The sequence below is a fragment of the Gorilla gorilla genome, chromosome 6 (genome assembly GCF_029281585.2).
Source record: "Gorilla gorilla gorilla isolate KB3781 chromosome 6, NHGRI_mGorGor1-v2.1_pri, whole genome shotgun sequence".
NCBI classification, from domain to species: domain Eukaryota; kingdom Metazoa; phylum Chordata; class Mammalia; order Primates; family Hominidae; genus Gorilla; species Gorilla gorilla.
In genome coordinates this window covers 158,847,552-158,863,739 of record NC_073230.2, presented here as the reverse complement: position 1 = coordinate 158,863,739, position 16,188 = coordinate 158,847,552, and the positions used below count along the sequence as shown (strand labels likewise).

The window sequence follows — 16,188 nt, the reverse complement described above, 5'->3', positions numbered from 1 at the left end:
CTCGATTTGCTTACCGCGTTTCAACTTTATTTCCAGCAGATGGTTCTGAGTGGTGGTTTTTTCCCACCACCCCCCCTTTTATATTTAGGAGATGAGCAAATGCTTTTGGAACAGATAGTAGTATTTTGGCATTTGTTTTAGTTAAGACTTTTGGAATCTATCATGCAGTGTCTTGACAGAAAATGGGCTCCTTCTGAAATGAGATGATAAAGAGATGCTCTTGTCAGATGATTCTCAGGAGACGGCAGTAGCTGTTTCTTAGACATATGCCATGACATTTTAAGAAAATTATATAATCATTTTCTAACCGCCGCCCCCCACCCCGCAAAGTTCAGGAAGTTTGTATAAAAGTTCTAGGAAGTAAGTATACTTCTTAGAGAGCCAGTGTTGGAATGAGCCTGCATATGTAGATGGGAGTTCTTTTTCTGCACTTCACTAATGTGGGCAGTTTAATCAACTTCTCAGTGCCTCCCTTTTCTCATTTGCAAAACAGGGATAATTTCTACTTTCTTCACAGGGTTTTTGTAAAGATAGAGTGTAAAAGCACTTTTAAAGTTATTAGGGATGCATAAATGTAATTTCTATGTTAGTATATATGTGTTTCTTTTTTCTACTAGAAACAAGCATAATATTTTAAGTTTTTGCAAAACTGCTTTCTTTGAAGTTAGTGTTTGATTCTCAGTGATCACAAGTTTTTTTTTTTTTAATTTCAAGGAGTATTCTGAGGCTTGCTACTTTAGGACTTGGAGAGCTTATAATAAAAGACATTAATCCAATATAGACGAGAGTATTGTTATCTAAACATGTGTTGATGACTTTGTGCTTTTAGGTATACCAAGCTTGGCTACGCAGGCAACACTGAGCCCCAGTTCATTATTCCTTCATGTAAGTAAAGCTCTATCCTCAGGTTTATAAAGGTCTGTGTTTCTCAGAATTGTTCTAAGTGTTCTGATTCTGTTTTTCAAGGTATATTAATGTACTTACCATCTTCTTTTAGAAGACTGTTCTGGTTACCCCACAACTTTCTAGTCCTTCTGTTCCATTCTGATAAAGCCCCTTGTCACTGTCGTTGGAATCTCAGCTTGGATAGTCAGCAGGGTCCATTTATTCAATTATAAATGCCTGAACTGCCTAGAAAAAGTATATCTGGTCTTTAAGGTTAATTTGTAATTTTAAGTACATAACAGTCTGTTAGCTTAGTAACTTAATGGACTGAATATCTCTTGTACTACACTATTCACTCTATTGAAAGATTTTTTTTTTTTTTTGGTGGAAATGGTAGGCCTGATGACTGTTTTTATTGTGTTTAGTAGTATTCTGTTTTTGTTTAAGTTTTAATCAGTAGAGAATAACAGAAGTGTCCTTGCAGCTTGGCATGGGGTGTTCTACTCACTCACTATTTCCTGTAGGAGTCTTCCCGAGGTTAGTCGGTTGTTAAAGGATAGGATTCTTGGCTGGGCGTGGTGGCTCACGCATGTAATCCCAGCACTTTGGGAGGCTGAGGCGGGTGGATCAGCTGAGGTCAGGAGTTCGAGACCAGCCTGACCAACATGTTGGAACCCCGTCTCTATCAAAAATACAAAAATTAGTTGGGTGTGGTGGCAAGTACCTGTAATCCCAGCTACTCGGGAGGGGAGGCAGAAGAATCACTTGAACCTGGGGGGTGGAGGTTGCAGTGAGCCAGGATCGTGCCACTGCACTCCAGCCTGAGTGACAAGAGTGAAACTCCGTCAAAAAAAAAAAAAAAAGATAGGATTCCCTGGAACTATCTATATTTCAGGTTATTATTTGGAAACAGTTTTCTAAAGAGTAGGATGTATTAATCAAGAGAAAGTGAAACTGTTCTCTACATGTAGCTCTAATAAGATAAGTTGTGATTTTAGAAATTGTAAGTTTTTAGAGGGCCACGATGTTGTAATAACAGGCTTTGTCAACAGTGGGGAACGTCGACAGGGAAAAAGCAGCTGGAGAGAAGGTGCTTGATTAGTGCTTATTCAGGGGAGGGCTAAAGCTGTATTTGGTGAATGTGGGTATTCACATCACTAGAAAGTGGACTCCAGATTCTTTGAGAACATTTAAGTAACCTCATTCCAGTTCCTTGCTTGCTGAAAAACTGGCCATGAATGTGATTTTCTAGATCTAAACGCTCTGCTGCCATGAATGGGTTATCCTGATGACAGGCATGATTGGTCTGCTGTGTCCTCATTTTGAATTCAGAAATGAGTGTCTTAGTGTGCTTGGGCTGCCATAACAAAATACTAAAGACTGGGGAAATTAATGTTATCATAGTCTGGAGGTTGGAAGTCCAAGATCAAGGTGCCGTCAGGGTTGGTTTCCAGTGAGGCCTCTCTCCACGGCCTGCAGAGGGCTGCCTTCTCTCTGTGTCCTCCCATGGTCTCATCTCTGTGTCAGTGTGTGGGGTTGCTGGGGACCTCGCTGGTGTCTCTTTCTCTGCTGATAAGGCCACCACTGTTATTGATGGGGACCCCACATTTACCCCAACCACCTCTCTAAAAGTTTCGTCTCCAAATCCAGTCACATTGAGGGTTAGGGCTTCTGCGTAGTGAATTCTGTGGGGACATGGTTCAGTCCATGACAATTGGTGTTCTGTAGGATGAATCAGTCTTTTGTGAATTTCATTAATGTGAATGCCCCAGAACCTGATCATTCCATGCTGAGTTGATAAATTGAACTCCCTGACTTTTCAAAGCAGAAAATTAGATTTTAACCTTGTTAAGTGCGACAGCTATAAAAGGCTGACCTTGCACCTTTTGCTTTAATGTGTTGCCATTTAAAGCTGTCGGTAGCATTCAGTTGGCTGCCCCATTTAACCTGTCATCATTAATAGAGACGGGAAGCAAAGACAGTTATTATCAGGATTTCATTCACTGTCAAAAAGCAGGAGAGCTCTCAGACTGCAGCTATCAGAACCTTAGCAGTCGCAGAAGCTAGGAGGATAATACAAATGTCAAAGAGGTGGGAGTAAAAGAACAGTTACATTGTTGGGCTGAGTTTGTTGAGAGAGAGAGAGAGAGAGAGAGAGAGAGAGCGCGATAGAGAAGAGAGGCCCCAGGAGTCAAGGTTAGAAGATGTTCGGGCAGCAGTGAGGATACTGAGATGGGGAAGTGAGGGCCTGGGTCACCGTGGATGGTTGGCCTGCTGCGTGTCTTGGGGCTGGGAGTGGAACCATTTTGTGCAAGTGTGTGGATGTGTGGTGAGTGCTGGAGCAAGACTTTCTCTGCGTGGCATGGAGGTGAGGTGCTGTGGGGGTGTGGAGAAGCAGGGGTGCTGTGGGATGGTGGGGAGAGCGCCAGGAGGTGGAGACGACCTGTGGGGAAGGACTGGGTGGCAAGGGACTTGCAAGTGTCCTCTTAAGGAATTCGGTTTTTATTTTGCATACCAGGAATTTTCAGACTGTTTTTGAGGCTTCTCTCTGGGGCCTGGCCCACTGGACTAGAGAATCCTCAAGCCCCGTCCCTGCCTCCAGGGGCAGCTCTGCTTATGTCTGGTTTGTTGGAGCTTCTGTGCAGAATTTGCTTGGTTGCTTGAAGAAAGTTATTCCCTACTTTTTTTTCTTAAGTTGTTGGAGGATATTGGTGGTCCTGCCGCAGCTTCAGGCGGAGAATGTGTGGTGATCAGAGAATGTGTGGTGTAGAAAGAGGCTAGAGGAGGAGCAGCGAGGGGCCGAGAAAAAGGGCGCACATTTTAGACATTCAATATTGGAAGAGTTCAGGTGTGAAGAGGTTTAAGGCCTAGGGAAGAGAGTTAGGCTGCAGATAGAAAATATCACAGTGGGCTGGGCGCGGTGGCTCACGCCTGTAATCCTAACACTTTGGGAGGCCAAGGTGGGCGAATCACCTGAGGTCAGGGATTTGAGACCAGCCTGGCCAAAATGGCAACACCCCATCTCTACTAAAAATACAAAAATTAACCCGGGATGGTGGCGGGTGCCTGTAATCCCAGCTGCTCGGGAGGCTGAGGCAGGAGACTCACTTGAATCCGGGAGGTGGAGGTTGCAGTGAGCTGAAATTGCACCACTGCACTCCAGCCTGGGGGACAGAGTGAGGTTCCGTCTCAAAAAAAAAAAAAAAAAAAAAGAAACAAACCCCACACACAAAAACCCCATGGACTCACCACCAAGAATGAACACGTCATTACTGCATATTTCATCTCTGTATCAGAGTAAATGAATAAATGACACATTATAGGTTGAGTATCAGCCCTCTCTTCTTTTCCTCTTTTCTTTCCTCTGGTGGATATTTTCTAGTTGTGTTTCTACTCCACTTTTATCCGTATATTACATGTACAGAGATACATTGTTTTGTGAGTTCAAACATTTCCAATATGGTATCACACTGTAAATAACTTTCTGCATGGTCTTTAAAAAGAAAAACCCTCAATATTATGTTTTTATCATGTATCAGTGCTGATACATACAGATCTACATCAGAATTCTAACGTGAATATACAACAATTTTTTTCCTTTTGGGCATTTTTCACTTCTCTGTTATATAAAATGGTGCAGTAAAAATTTCCTTATGCGTATCTGCTAGTTTCCTGAGAGGAAATAATCAGAAATTGTTTTGTCACAGAGCGTACACCCCTTCATCCTTAGGCAACACCTAATTAGGTATTGCCACGTCACTCCTCCAGGAGGCTGTTCTGATGGATATCCCATCAGCAGTGTGTGAGAGTTTCTGTTTCGTAGATCCTTGATAATTGGTATTGTGTGACTTCCATTTTGGTCAGTCTAATGAATGTAAAATGATGGCTCATTCAAAAAATTTCTATTTCTCAGATTACTGGTAAGGTTGAGCACCTTTCATTGCCTGTTCATATCTTTGCCCATTTTTCTATTGCATTTTTAAATGGAATTATAGGAACTCTTTGTAGAGGTTAAATATGAATTTTTCGCAGATACTTTTTTATTCTATGACATTTTAAAAAATTATCTTTTATCATCTAGAAATTTAAAATTTTGATATAGTAATACTTTTCAGTCTTTTTCTTTTATAATTTGTTTCTGTTTAAAAAATGCATTTCTACTCCAAAGTCATAAGGGCTTTCTATATTTTTTCTAAGAAAATTTTAAGTTAATTTGTAAGTATGGTGTGAAGTAGATAGGTAATTTTGTTTTCCATGCGGAAGGCTAGTTGTCCCAACACTATTTATTAAAGAGTGCGTTCCCATTTGGCACACCTCTTTGATCATATGGAGGTACAATTTATGCTTGGGAATGTTTTCGGTGTCTTTTGTTTCTTTGATGTATTTATCTGTGTTCTATACGTTCCATACTCACAGTGTTAAACACTATTACTTTATCATGTTTTAATCTAGTGGGTTCGATTCCTACTCATTTTTTTTCTCAGAATAGCTTTGGCTCTTACTCTTTAGTGTTCATTTTAGAATCAGCTTAAGTTCCATGAAAATTATAATGGGGTTTTGATTATTATTATTATTATTTTTATTTTTTTGAGATGGAGTTTCGCTCTTGTTGCCCAGGCTGGAGTGCAATGGCATGATCTCGGCTCATTGCAACCTCCGCCTCCCAGGTTCAAATGATTCTCCTGCCTCAGCCTCCCAAGTAGCTGGAATTACAGGCGCCCACCACCACGTCCAGCTAATTTTTGTATTTTTAGTAGAGACATCCAGCTAATTTTTATATTTTTAGTAGAGATAGGGTTTCACCATGTTGGCCAGGCTGGTCTGGAACTCCTGACCTCATGATCCTCCTGCCTTGGCCTCCCAAAGTGCTGGAATTACAGGTGTGAGCCACTGTGCCCGCCCTTGATTATTATTTATAGATTAATTGGGGAAAAATTTGACATCAAATTTGACTTTCGTGGATAGGAATTGAGTATTCCTATCCTTGAAGATGGTATATGTGTTTTATTGTTTATTCATGTCTCTTGTGTTTTTCAGTAGTGTTCTAATGTTCTAAAGTTGTTTTTTTTTTTTTTTTTTTTTTGAGATGGAGTCTTGCTCTGTTGCCCAGGCTGGAGTGCAGTGGCACAGTCTCAGCTCACTGCAACCTCTGCCTCCCGGGTTCAAGCGATTCTCCTGCCCTCAGCCTCCCGAGTAGTTGGGACTACAGGTGCACGCCACCATGCTCAGCTAATTTTTGTATTTTTAGTAGAGACGGGATTTCACTCTGTTGGCCAGGCTGGTCTTGAACTCTTGACCTTGTGATTCACCCACCTCAGCTCCCCAGCGTGCTGGGATTACAGGAGTGAGCCACTGCGCCTGGCCTTAAAGTATTCTTTAAAAAGCTCTTACAGGCCAGGCGCAGTGGTTCACACCTGTAATTCCAGCATTTTAGGAGGGCTAAGGTGGGTGGATCACTTGAGGCCACGAGTTAGAGACCAGCCCAACCAACATGGTGAAACCTTGTCTCTACTAAAAAATACAAAAATTAGCCGGATGTGGTGGCTCACACCTGTAATTCCAGCTACTTGGAAGGCTGAGGCATGAGAATTGCTTGAGCCTGGGAGTGGAGGTTGCAGTGAGCTGAGATTGCGCCACTGCACTGCAGCCTGGGCAGCAGAACCAGACTTTGTCTCAAAACAACAACAACAATAAACAGCAACAACAAACAACAACAACAACAACAAAGCCCTTACACTCGTACACAGAGGGCTGGACACAGTGGCTCACACCTGTAATTGCAGCACTTTGGTAGGCCGAGGTGGGAGGATTGCTTGAGCCCAGGAGTTTGAGACCAGCCTTGGCAACATAGTGAGAACCTGTCTCTACCAGAAATAAAAATAAATTAGCTACGTGTAGTGACACTCACCTGTGGTCCCAGCTACTTGGAAGGCTGAGGTGGGATGATTGCTTGAGCCCAGGAGATCGAGGCTGGAGTGAGTTGTGATTGTGCCACTACACTCCTGCCTGGGTGACATAGTGAGACTTTGTCTCAAAAACAAGCAAAACCCCAAAACAACTCTTCCATAGTTTTTGCTAGCTTTATTTTTAGGTACCTTTAAGTTTTTGTTGCTGTCGTCAAAATATTTAAAAAATTCTATTTTCTAATTCATTATTGCCAGCATATGGGAATGTTACTGAGGTTTGTAAGATTTTTTTTTAATCCAGCAACCTTTATTGACCTCTCTTATTTAATAGTCTGCACATTCTTTAAAGTTTTCTATGCAGACTATTGTATTGCCTTCAAACTGTGGTTATTTTGTCTCTTCCAATTCTAACACTTCGTGTTTCTTTTCTTGGTCTTGCTGTGTTGGCTAGAACTTCTATTAAAATAGTGATCAGAACTGCAGACAGCAGGTGCTTTTTTGACTTTCTGACTTTAAAGAGAATGGGATTTTATTATAGTACTCTACTAGTGATAACTGTAGGTTTTTGTGGAAATGCTTTTTCAGATTAAAACAGTGCTCTTCTATTCCTAGTTTAATCTGAGGGGTTTTTTTTAATTAAAAAAATCATGAATGACAGTGAGTATTGACATTTAGTCAAAGCTTTTCTGTTATTGAGATGATCATATGGTTTTGGACATTTGTACTCTTTTTTTTTTTTTTTTGAGACACTGTACTTTAAGGCTGGAGTGTAGTGGCTTGATCATGACTCACTGCAGCCTTGACTTTCCAGGTTCAAGAGATCCTCCCACCTCAGCCTCCCAAGTAGCTGGGACCACACGTGGGAGCCATCATTTCTGGCTAATTTTTAAATTTTTCATAGAGATGGGGTCTCATTATATTGCCTGTCCTGGTCTCGAACTTCTGGGCTCATGCAATCCTCCCACCTTGGTCTCTCAAAGTGTTGAAATTATAGGTGTGAGCCACCCCACCTACTCTTAATAGGAGGAGTTACTTTAATACATTTTCGAATATTGAACAGTTATTTCTTTTCTTTTTTTTCTTCTTGTAGAGATGGGGGTCTCTCTTTGTTGCCCAGGCTGGTCTCAAACTCCTGGCCTCCAGTGATCCTCCTGCCTCAGCCTCCCAGAGCACTGGGATTACAGGAATGAGCCACCTTGTCCAGCTTGAACAATTATTTCATTTTTGGGATAAATCCTACTTGGCTATGAAATATGAAGTACATGCTGAACTGTAATTGCAAATATTTACTTGAGAACTTTGCATCAATATTCAAAAGTGAGATTGGACTGTAATTTTGATTTCTTGTTTTTGTCTGGTTGTGTATCAGGATTATATGGGCTTCATAAAATGAGTTTGTTAGCTTTCTTTTTTTATTCTCTGGAACAGTTTGCATAAGATAGGAATTGTTTATTCCTTCAAGCTTTAGTAAAAATATCTAACAGTCTTTTGAGAAATATACTGGATTAAAAAATTACTATTGTTGTGTCTCTCAACTGTTGTAGCAAATGTTCTGAAGTATCTGTGTCTTAAGTCCTTAGATACACTCTTCTTGATAACCTTCCTTAGATTGCCCTCAGATGACTTTTTTGGCATTTAGGAAAGTAGTCATGTCTTTTCTTGGTTACCCACATCCTATAATCCTATACCCAAACACAATTTTTTTTAACTGCAGAGCTTGTTAGAAAAAAGAATTGTTCTTTTTTTTTTTTTTTTTTGAGACAGAGTCTTGCTCTGTCGCCCAGGCTGGAGTACAGTGGCACGATCTTGGCTCACTGCAACCTTCACCTCCTGGGTTCAAGCAATTCTGCCTCAGCCTCCCAAGTAGCTGGGATTACCGACGTGTGCCACCATGCCTGGCTGATTTTTGTAATTTTAATAGAGACAGGGTTTCACTGTGTTGCCCAGTCTGGTCTTGAACTCCTGGCCTCAAGCTATCCACCTGCCTCAGTCTGTCAAAGTGATGACAGGCGTGAGCCGCTGTGCCGGCCCATTGTTCTTTATTATTAAGTTTAATCTTGTTAGTTTTGATTCATCATTATAGCTGAAGTGTTTTATTTTCTAGTTTAAGTCATTTATAAACTCTGTATTTAAAATATTTTATTTTGAAATAATTATAGATTAATAGGAAGTTGCAAAGATAGTTTAGAGAGATCCTGTGTACACTTTTCCTATTGTGCCCCCAAAGGTTGCATCTTACAAATTGCAGTGCAATATTATAACCAGAAGTGAGACCCTGTCTCTAAAAAATAAAAACAAAAACAGACCAGCCCCAGGAAAGGGATGTTGGTACAATGTGTGTGTGTAGTTCTATGTCATTGTAATTCTACCTGTAGATTCCTTGAACTACCACTGTAATAAAGTTACAGAATTATTTTCTCACTACCAAGATCTCTCTGGTGCTATTCCTATATAATTACACTTACTCCTCTCCCTCCACTGTTCTTAACCACTACTCTGTTTTCATCTCTATAATTTTATCATCTGCATAATATATGTTCTTCAATAGATTAATATTTAAACTGACGGTGGTACATCATACACTAAATACTACTCAGCAGTAATGCTACTACTCATACAGTGTGTGCCTTTTTTTGGGACAGAATCTCGCTTTGTTGCCCAGGCTGGAGTGCAGTGGCGTGATCTCGGCTTACTGTGACCTCTGCCTCCTGGGTTCAAGCGATTCTCCTGCCTCAGCCTCCTGAGTAGCTGGGATTACAGGTGCCCACCACCACGCCCGGCTAATTTTTGTATTTTTAGTAGAGATGGGTTTTCACCATGTTGGCCAGGCTGGTCTCAAACTCCTCAAGTGATCCACCTGCCTCGGCCTTCCAAAGTGCTGGGATTACAGGTGTGAGCCACTGTGCCTGGCCCCCCATTTCTAATATAATTGTCTTAAATCTTTCCTTGATATACATTGAATCTCATGAGATTCACATCAGTTATAATTTTTGCTTCAACTGCCAGACATAATTTAGAAAACGCAAGAGGAAAAGGAAAATAATTATGATCCATATTTTTGCTCTTTCCATTGTTCTTTCTTTTTTCTTGATGTACCCAAATTCCTTCTTTTATCATTTCTTTTCTCTTTAGAGAACTTCCTTCAGCCATTCTTTTTAATATTTATTTATTTTTTCTTAATTAAAGAAACATAGGCCGGGCACGGTGGCTTATGCCTGTAATCCCAGCACTTTGGGAGGCAGAGGCAGGCGGGTCATGAGGTCAAGAGATCAAGACCATCCTGGCCAACATGGTGAAACCCTGTCTCTACTAAAAATACAAAAATTAGCTGGGCGTGGTGGCGTGCACCTGTAGTCCCAGCTATTTCGGGAGGCTGAGGCAGGAGAATCGCTTGAACCCGGGAGGTGGAGGTTGCAGTGAGCTGAGATCGCGCCACTGCACTCCAGCCTGGGTGACAGAGCGATACTCCATCTCAAAAACAAACCAAAAAAAACAAAAACAGCAACAACAACAACAACAGCAACAAAAATAATGGACTGCCTGAACATCCCAAGCCATTCTTTTGAAGTAGGTGTGCTGTCGACAAATTGTGTTAGTTTTATTTCAACGGAAAGTCTTGATTTGCTCTATTCTCAGGGGATATTTTTGCTGAACATAGAATTCTGGATGGACAGTTCTTTCAGCACAAAAATGTTGTGGTACCTTTTTTTTTGGTGTGTGTGTGTCAAGATTTCTGATTAGAAATGTCCTTGGAAGCTGAATTTTTTTTTTTTTTTTTGGTCTTTAGTTTTTAGAAGTTTGAGTATAATGTGTTTTGGAATGGATTTGTTTTGTTTTGTTTTGTTTTGGGTTAACTTATTTGGGGTTTGTTCAGTATTGAATCTATTAGTTTATTTCTTTTTTTCTTCCCTTTTTTTTTCTTGCCAAATTTGGCAGTTTTAGCCATTGTTTCTTTGCATACCTTCTGGTCCTGCCTTCTTTCTCTTTTCCTTCTGGGAATTGTAATCCACAAATGCTAAATCTTTTCTTATATATCCCAGATGTCCCTGAGGCCCTGGGCTCTTGTTTTTTTTTTTTTTTCTTTGTTTGTTTTTTTACTTCTTTCAGTCTATTTTCTCTCTTTTGTTTGGACTGGGTAATGTCTGTTATTCTGTCTTCAAGTTCAGTGTTTCTTTCCTCTGTCCTTTTCTTCTGTTGAGGCCATCTCTTAAGATTTTTGTTTCAGTTATTATGATTTTTAATTCTAGAATTTCCATATGGTTTTGTCTTTATATCTTGTTTCTTTGCTGTGGCTTTGTATTTGCTTGCTGAGACTTCCTTTTATTTTCCATTTGTTTCAAGAGTCAAGAGTATTTGATATTGCTCATTGAGGCATTTTGTGATGGCTCCTAAAATCCTTGTTTGATAATTATAATGTCTGTGTTATCTCGGTGGCATTGTCTATTCATTGTCTTTTCTCTTTTCAGTTGAGATGTTACTGGTTTTTGCCACGGTGAGAGTTTTAAAGTGGAAACCTAGATACTTTGGGTATTATGTTATGAGGTTCTTATTTTAATTTTGTGTTTTAGCAAGTCTTTTCTGACACTACTCCAGCAGGGGAATGGGGATACTACTTCATTATTGCCAGTGTGGGGGTCAAAGTTGAGCTTCTCCTTTTGGCCTTTGTTGACACTCACTTGGGGAGGAGCTCCATGTTACTGCTGGGCCGGGGTGGAAGTGGGGACTGTGGTATGTTGTGCTGTACTAGAGATAGCTTGGGTGACATAGATTATTTAGACAGATTTCTCCATTGTGTTCATAAGAACTGTTTGGGCCGCATCTTGTTCCATAGGTATAGACAAAATATTTGGAATATAAGCTCTATATACTTTTATTCTCTTGCATGGATACAGTTGCTTCCTGTATAGTTGTTAAAAGAAGTATACTTTGTGTGTGTGTGTGTATGTGTTTTAATTTATTTTTATTTTTATTCTTTTTGATTATTATTATTTTTTACACAGAGTCTTGCTCTGTTGCCAGGCTGGAGTGCAGTGGCGTGATCTCGGCTCACTGCAACCTCCACCTCCTGGGTTCAAGCAATTCTCCTGTCTCACTCAGCCTCCTGAGTAGCTGGGACTACAGGTGCGCACCACCATGCCCAGCTAATTTTTGTATTTTTAGTAGAGTTGTGGTTTCATCATGTTGGCCAGGACGGTCTCGATCTCTTGACCTTGTGATCTGCCCACCTCAGCCTCCCACAGTGTTGGGATTACAGGCGTGAGCCACTGCGCCCGGCTATCTTTACAATCTTTTATATTGACTTGACAGTTTAATTCTGGATTCACACACAATTAAGTTTGATCTTGCCTAGAGGATAGTATCTGTCACTTGTATTGGCACATTGGCAGTGGCCCTTTGGAATACCAAACTTGTACATCAGATGGTTCTGTGTGGTGTCAGTCAGTGTGCCATTGAATGGTGTGGTCAGAGATGGATGTTATCTATTTCTACAGATCACCTCAGTCGTCGTGGCCCACAAGACTTTTCTAGCCCATGTTCAGCCCAAGGTCTCCAATGTCCTCTTCACTTCTCATTTCAGCCCGTGTTTCCACTTCACTCGTGCTTTCTTCAGTTCTGCTGAAGTTCTGTCCTTTACTTGTGTGCCACTGTTTATAATTTGATATCTTTGAGACTAAATGTGGCAGTGAGTTGGAATGAGAAAAGGAGGTGGGGAAAGTGATTTCTGCCCTGTGTCTTTTTCTTTTCACCTTTTTATCCTGTTACCTCAAGATGCCCTTCTGAGAAAAAGGCTTCAGTTTCACTCTTTTTTATTTTTTTTTTTTGAGATGGAGTCTCACTTTGTCACCCAGGCTGGAGTGCAGTGGCGTGATCTCAGCTCACTGCAACCCCTGCCACCTGAGTTCAAGCAATTCTCCTGCCTCAGCCTCCTGAGTAGCTGGGATTACAGGCATGGGCCACCACGCCCAGCTAATTTTTGTATTTTTTATTTTATTTTAAGAACAGATGGGGTTTCACCATGTTGGCCAGGGTGGTCTTGAATTCTTGACCTCAGGTGATCTGCCCACCTTGGCCTCCCACGGTGCTGGGATTACAGGCGTGAGCCACTGCTCCTGGCCTCAAATTCACTCTTATAGCTGTGTTGTTATTCTTCATTTGTAGTAAATTGGAGATTCCAGATAATCTACTTTTAGAAATAATTCTATATGTTTACTAATTTGTCTTGGAACAAATTTTAATATAAATTTCTAGCTAGCTTAATAGCTCTCTGTTTGAGAAAATTCTATAGCCTGACTTACCTTGAAAACTTTTCATTTGGAAATGAGGCATTAAAGGTAAATGATTTTGAGAGGTAACAGGTTAAATGCTTTAGCTCACAAACAAAAGATTAGCTTTTACTTTTATTATGTTTGTTTAGCTTCTTTTTAATAGCTGAAAAACCAATATACCCAGTAGAAGAAGCAAAAGTCACCAGTAGCTCTACCATCCATGGTTAACCAGTATTAATCCTTTGTCTGGCCATCTTATTTTTCTGAATTTACACTAAACACACCCGTGCAACTCTGTCTGAAGTGGAGTCATACTGTGGATATTCTGAAAGGCAACTTAGTAGCTCTTGTTTTTTTTTGTTTTTTCTGGAGACGGTGTCTTGCTCTGTCACCCAGGCTGGAGTGCAGTGGCGCGATCTCAGCTCACTGCAACCTCTGCCTCCCAAGTTCAAGTGATTCTCCTGCCTCAGCCTCCCAAGTAGCTGGGATTATAGGTGCCCGCCCCCATGCCTGGCTAATTTTTGTATTTTTAAGTAGAGCTGAGGTTTCACCATGTTGGTCAGGCTGGTCTTGAACTCCTGACCTCAGGTGATCTACCCGCCTCGACCTCCTAAAGTGCTGGGATTACAGGCGTGAGCCACCACGCCCGGCCTTAGCAGCTCTTTCTAAGGATTTGATATAATTTATTTACCTTCTCTCTGATTTCAGGTCAGTTAACTTTCCTCCTTCAATTTGTTGCTATTATAATTAGTTCTACAAAGAGTGTTGTTGTGTATATACTTTTATTTACTCAATGATTATTTCTTTAGAATGAAATTCTAGAAGTGGAATTGCTGGATAAACATATTATAATATTTTTCTCAGTTCTTCTCTGGAACGGTTGTGTCTGGGTACCTGTTCAGTTCCGCCAGTCACAAATTTGGTCTCCAATTTAGTATAGATAATATTGTTTATTGAGTACTATTCTATACCACAGTCTCTGCTAAACACTTTGTAAACGTTGTTCCATTTAATACTCACCACCCTGATAGGTAGTGGTATATGCATTTTGGAGGAGAGAGCACTGAGGGTTAATAATAACTTTCCTCAAGTCAGCTAATTAGTAAGTGCTCAAACCTAGGTTTTCATAACTTCAGAGTCTGTGTGCTCATTCATGAAGTAGCTGTGCAGAAAAATTAACTTGGCTGGACTCTTTGAAGAAATTAGTTCATATTAGAAACTTTTTTTTCTTTGTTTGTTTTGTTTGTGACTGGGTCTTGTTCTGTTACCCAGGCTGGAGTGTGGTGGCGTGATCATGGCTCACTGCAGCCTCAATTTCCCAATCCCCTTGTCTCAGGCTCCCAAGTAGTTGGGACTCCCGGCTAGTTTTTGTGTTTTTTTTTTTTTTTTTTTTTTGTAGAGACAGGTTTTCACCATGTTGCCCAGACTGGTCTCAAACTCCCAGACTTAAGCAATCTGCCTGTCTCGACCACCCAAAGTGCTGGGATTACAGGTGTGAGCCACTGTGCCTGGCCTAGAAACATTATTTACTCTCTCCTGAAATTCAGTCACAAGGATTTTTTAAAAATTTTTAATTAAAAACAGTTTTTAAAAATTTAAACTTTTTTGATATAGGGTCTCACTCTGTTGCTCAGGCTGGAGTGCAGTGGGGCTATCATAGCTCATTGCAGCCTCAACCTCCTGGGCTCAAGTGATCCTTCCAAGTAGCTAGGACTACAGGCATGTGTGCCATTGTGCCTGGCTAATTTTTTAGCTTTTTTAGAGATGGGGTCTTGCTATGTTGCCCAGGCTGTTCTGAAACTCCTGAGCTCAAGCTATCCTCCTGCCTTAGCCTCCTGAGTCTCTGGGATTACATGCATGAGCCATGAGCCACCACAGCTGGCTCTGATTTTATTTTTTTAAATTGACAGATAACATTGTGTGTTTTTATCGTGTATAATATGATGTTTTGAAGTATATATACATTGTAAATGGTTAAATCTAGCTAATTAACAAATGCATTACCTCATATAGTCATCATTTTTGTGGTGAGAGCACATAACACGTACTCTACATTTTTTAAGAATGCAATATATCGTCATTAACTGTTGTCACCTCGTTGTATGCTAGATCTCTTGTAATTTATTTCTCCTGTCTAACTGTAGTTACGTATTTTTTGACCAACATCTCCTTGTCCTTCCCATCCCCGAACAGCCTCAGCCCCCTGTAACCACCATTCTGTAGCCTACCTCTATGAGATCAACTTTTTAAGATCCTGCATATGAATGAGACCATGTGGTATTTGTCTTTCTGTGCCTGGCTTATTTTACTTAACATAATGCCCTCGAGTTTCATCCATGTTGTGGGCAGATGGCAGAATTTCCTTTTTTTTTTTAAATGGCTGAATAGTATTCCACTGTTTATAAAGCCACATTTTCTTTATCTGTTCATCTGTTAATGGACACGTAGGTTGATTCCAGATCTTGGTTATTGTGAATAGTGCTACAGTAAACATGGGAGTGCAGATAGCTCTTTAACATACTGATTTCATTTCCTTTGGATATATGCCCAGTAGTGGGATTGTTGGATCGTATGGTAGTTCCATTTTTAATTGTTTGAGGAGCCTCTATACTGTTTTCCATAATGGCTCTACTGATTTGCATTCCCACCTATAGTGTATAAAGGTTCTCTTTTTGTCACATCATCACCAACACTTATTATCTTTTGCTTTTTTGATAATTGCCATTCTCAGTGGCGTGAGGTGATTGATATTGTGGGTTTGATTTGCATTTCCCCGATGATTAGTGATATTGAGCATTTTTTCATATACCTGTTGGCCATTTGTATGTCTTCTTTTGAGAAATGTCCATTCAGGTCTCTTGCTCATTTTGCACTTGGGTTATTTGTTTTTTTTATTGCTGTTTGAGTTCTTTATATATTTCGATTATTAATCTTTTGTCAGGTAGATAGTTTGCAAATAGTTTCTCCCATTCTATAGATTGTCTCTTCACTCTGTTGATTGTTTTCTTTGCTGTGCAGAAGACTTTTAGTTTGATGTAATTCCAGTTATCTATTTTTGTTACCTGTGCTCTTGAGGTCTTGTCCAAAAAAATCCTTGCCCAGACCAATGTCATAAAGCATTTTACCGTTTT

General features: G+C 40.4%; 1 protein-coding gene across 8 annotated transcripts in view; it reads left to right on the top strand.

Moving 5' to 3' along the window:
* The window catches only part of ACTR3C (actin related protein 3C), an 81,237-nt gene that overhangs the window by 57,946 nt on the left and 7,103 nt on the right, over positions 1–16,188 (top strand). For 2 of the 8 annotated variants that reach the window (XM_055392365.2, XM_055392364.2), the window contains exon 2: positions 830–885. In XM_055392365.2, coding sequence (XP_055248340.1) covers positions 830–885 — 56 coding nt within the window. Of the gene's footprint in view, positions 1–829; positions 886–3,004; positions 3,254–16,188 lie in introns of those variants that run through there. The other 6 variants (XM_055392363.2, XM_055392362.2, XM_055392360.2 and 3 more) reach the window with 6 other exon arrangements.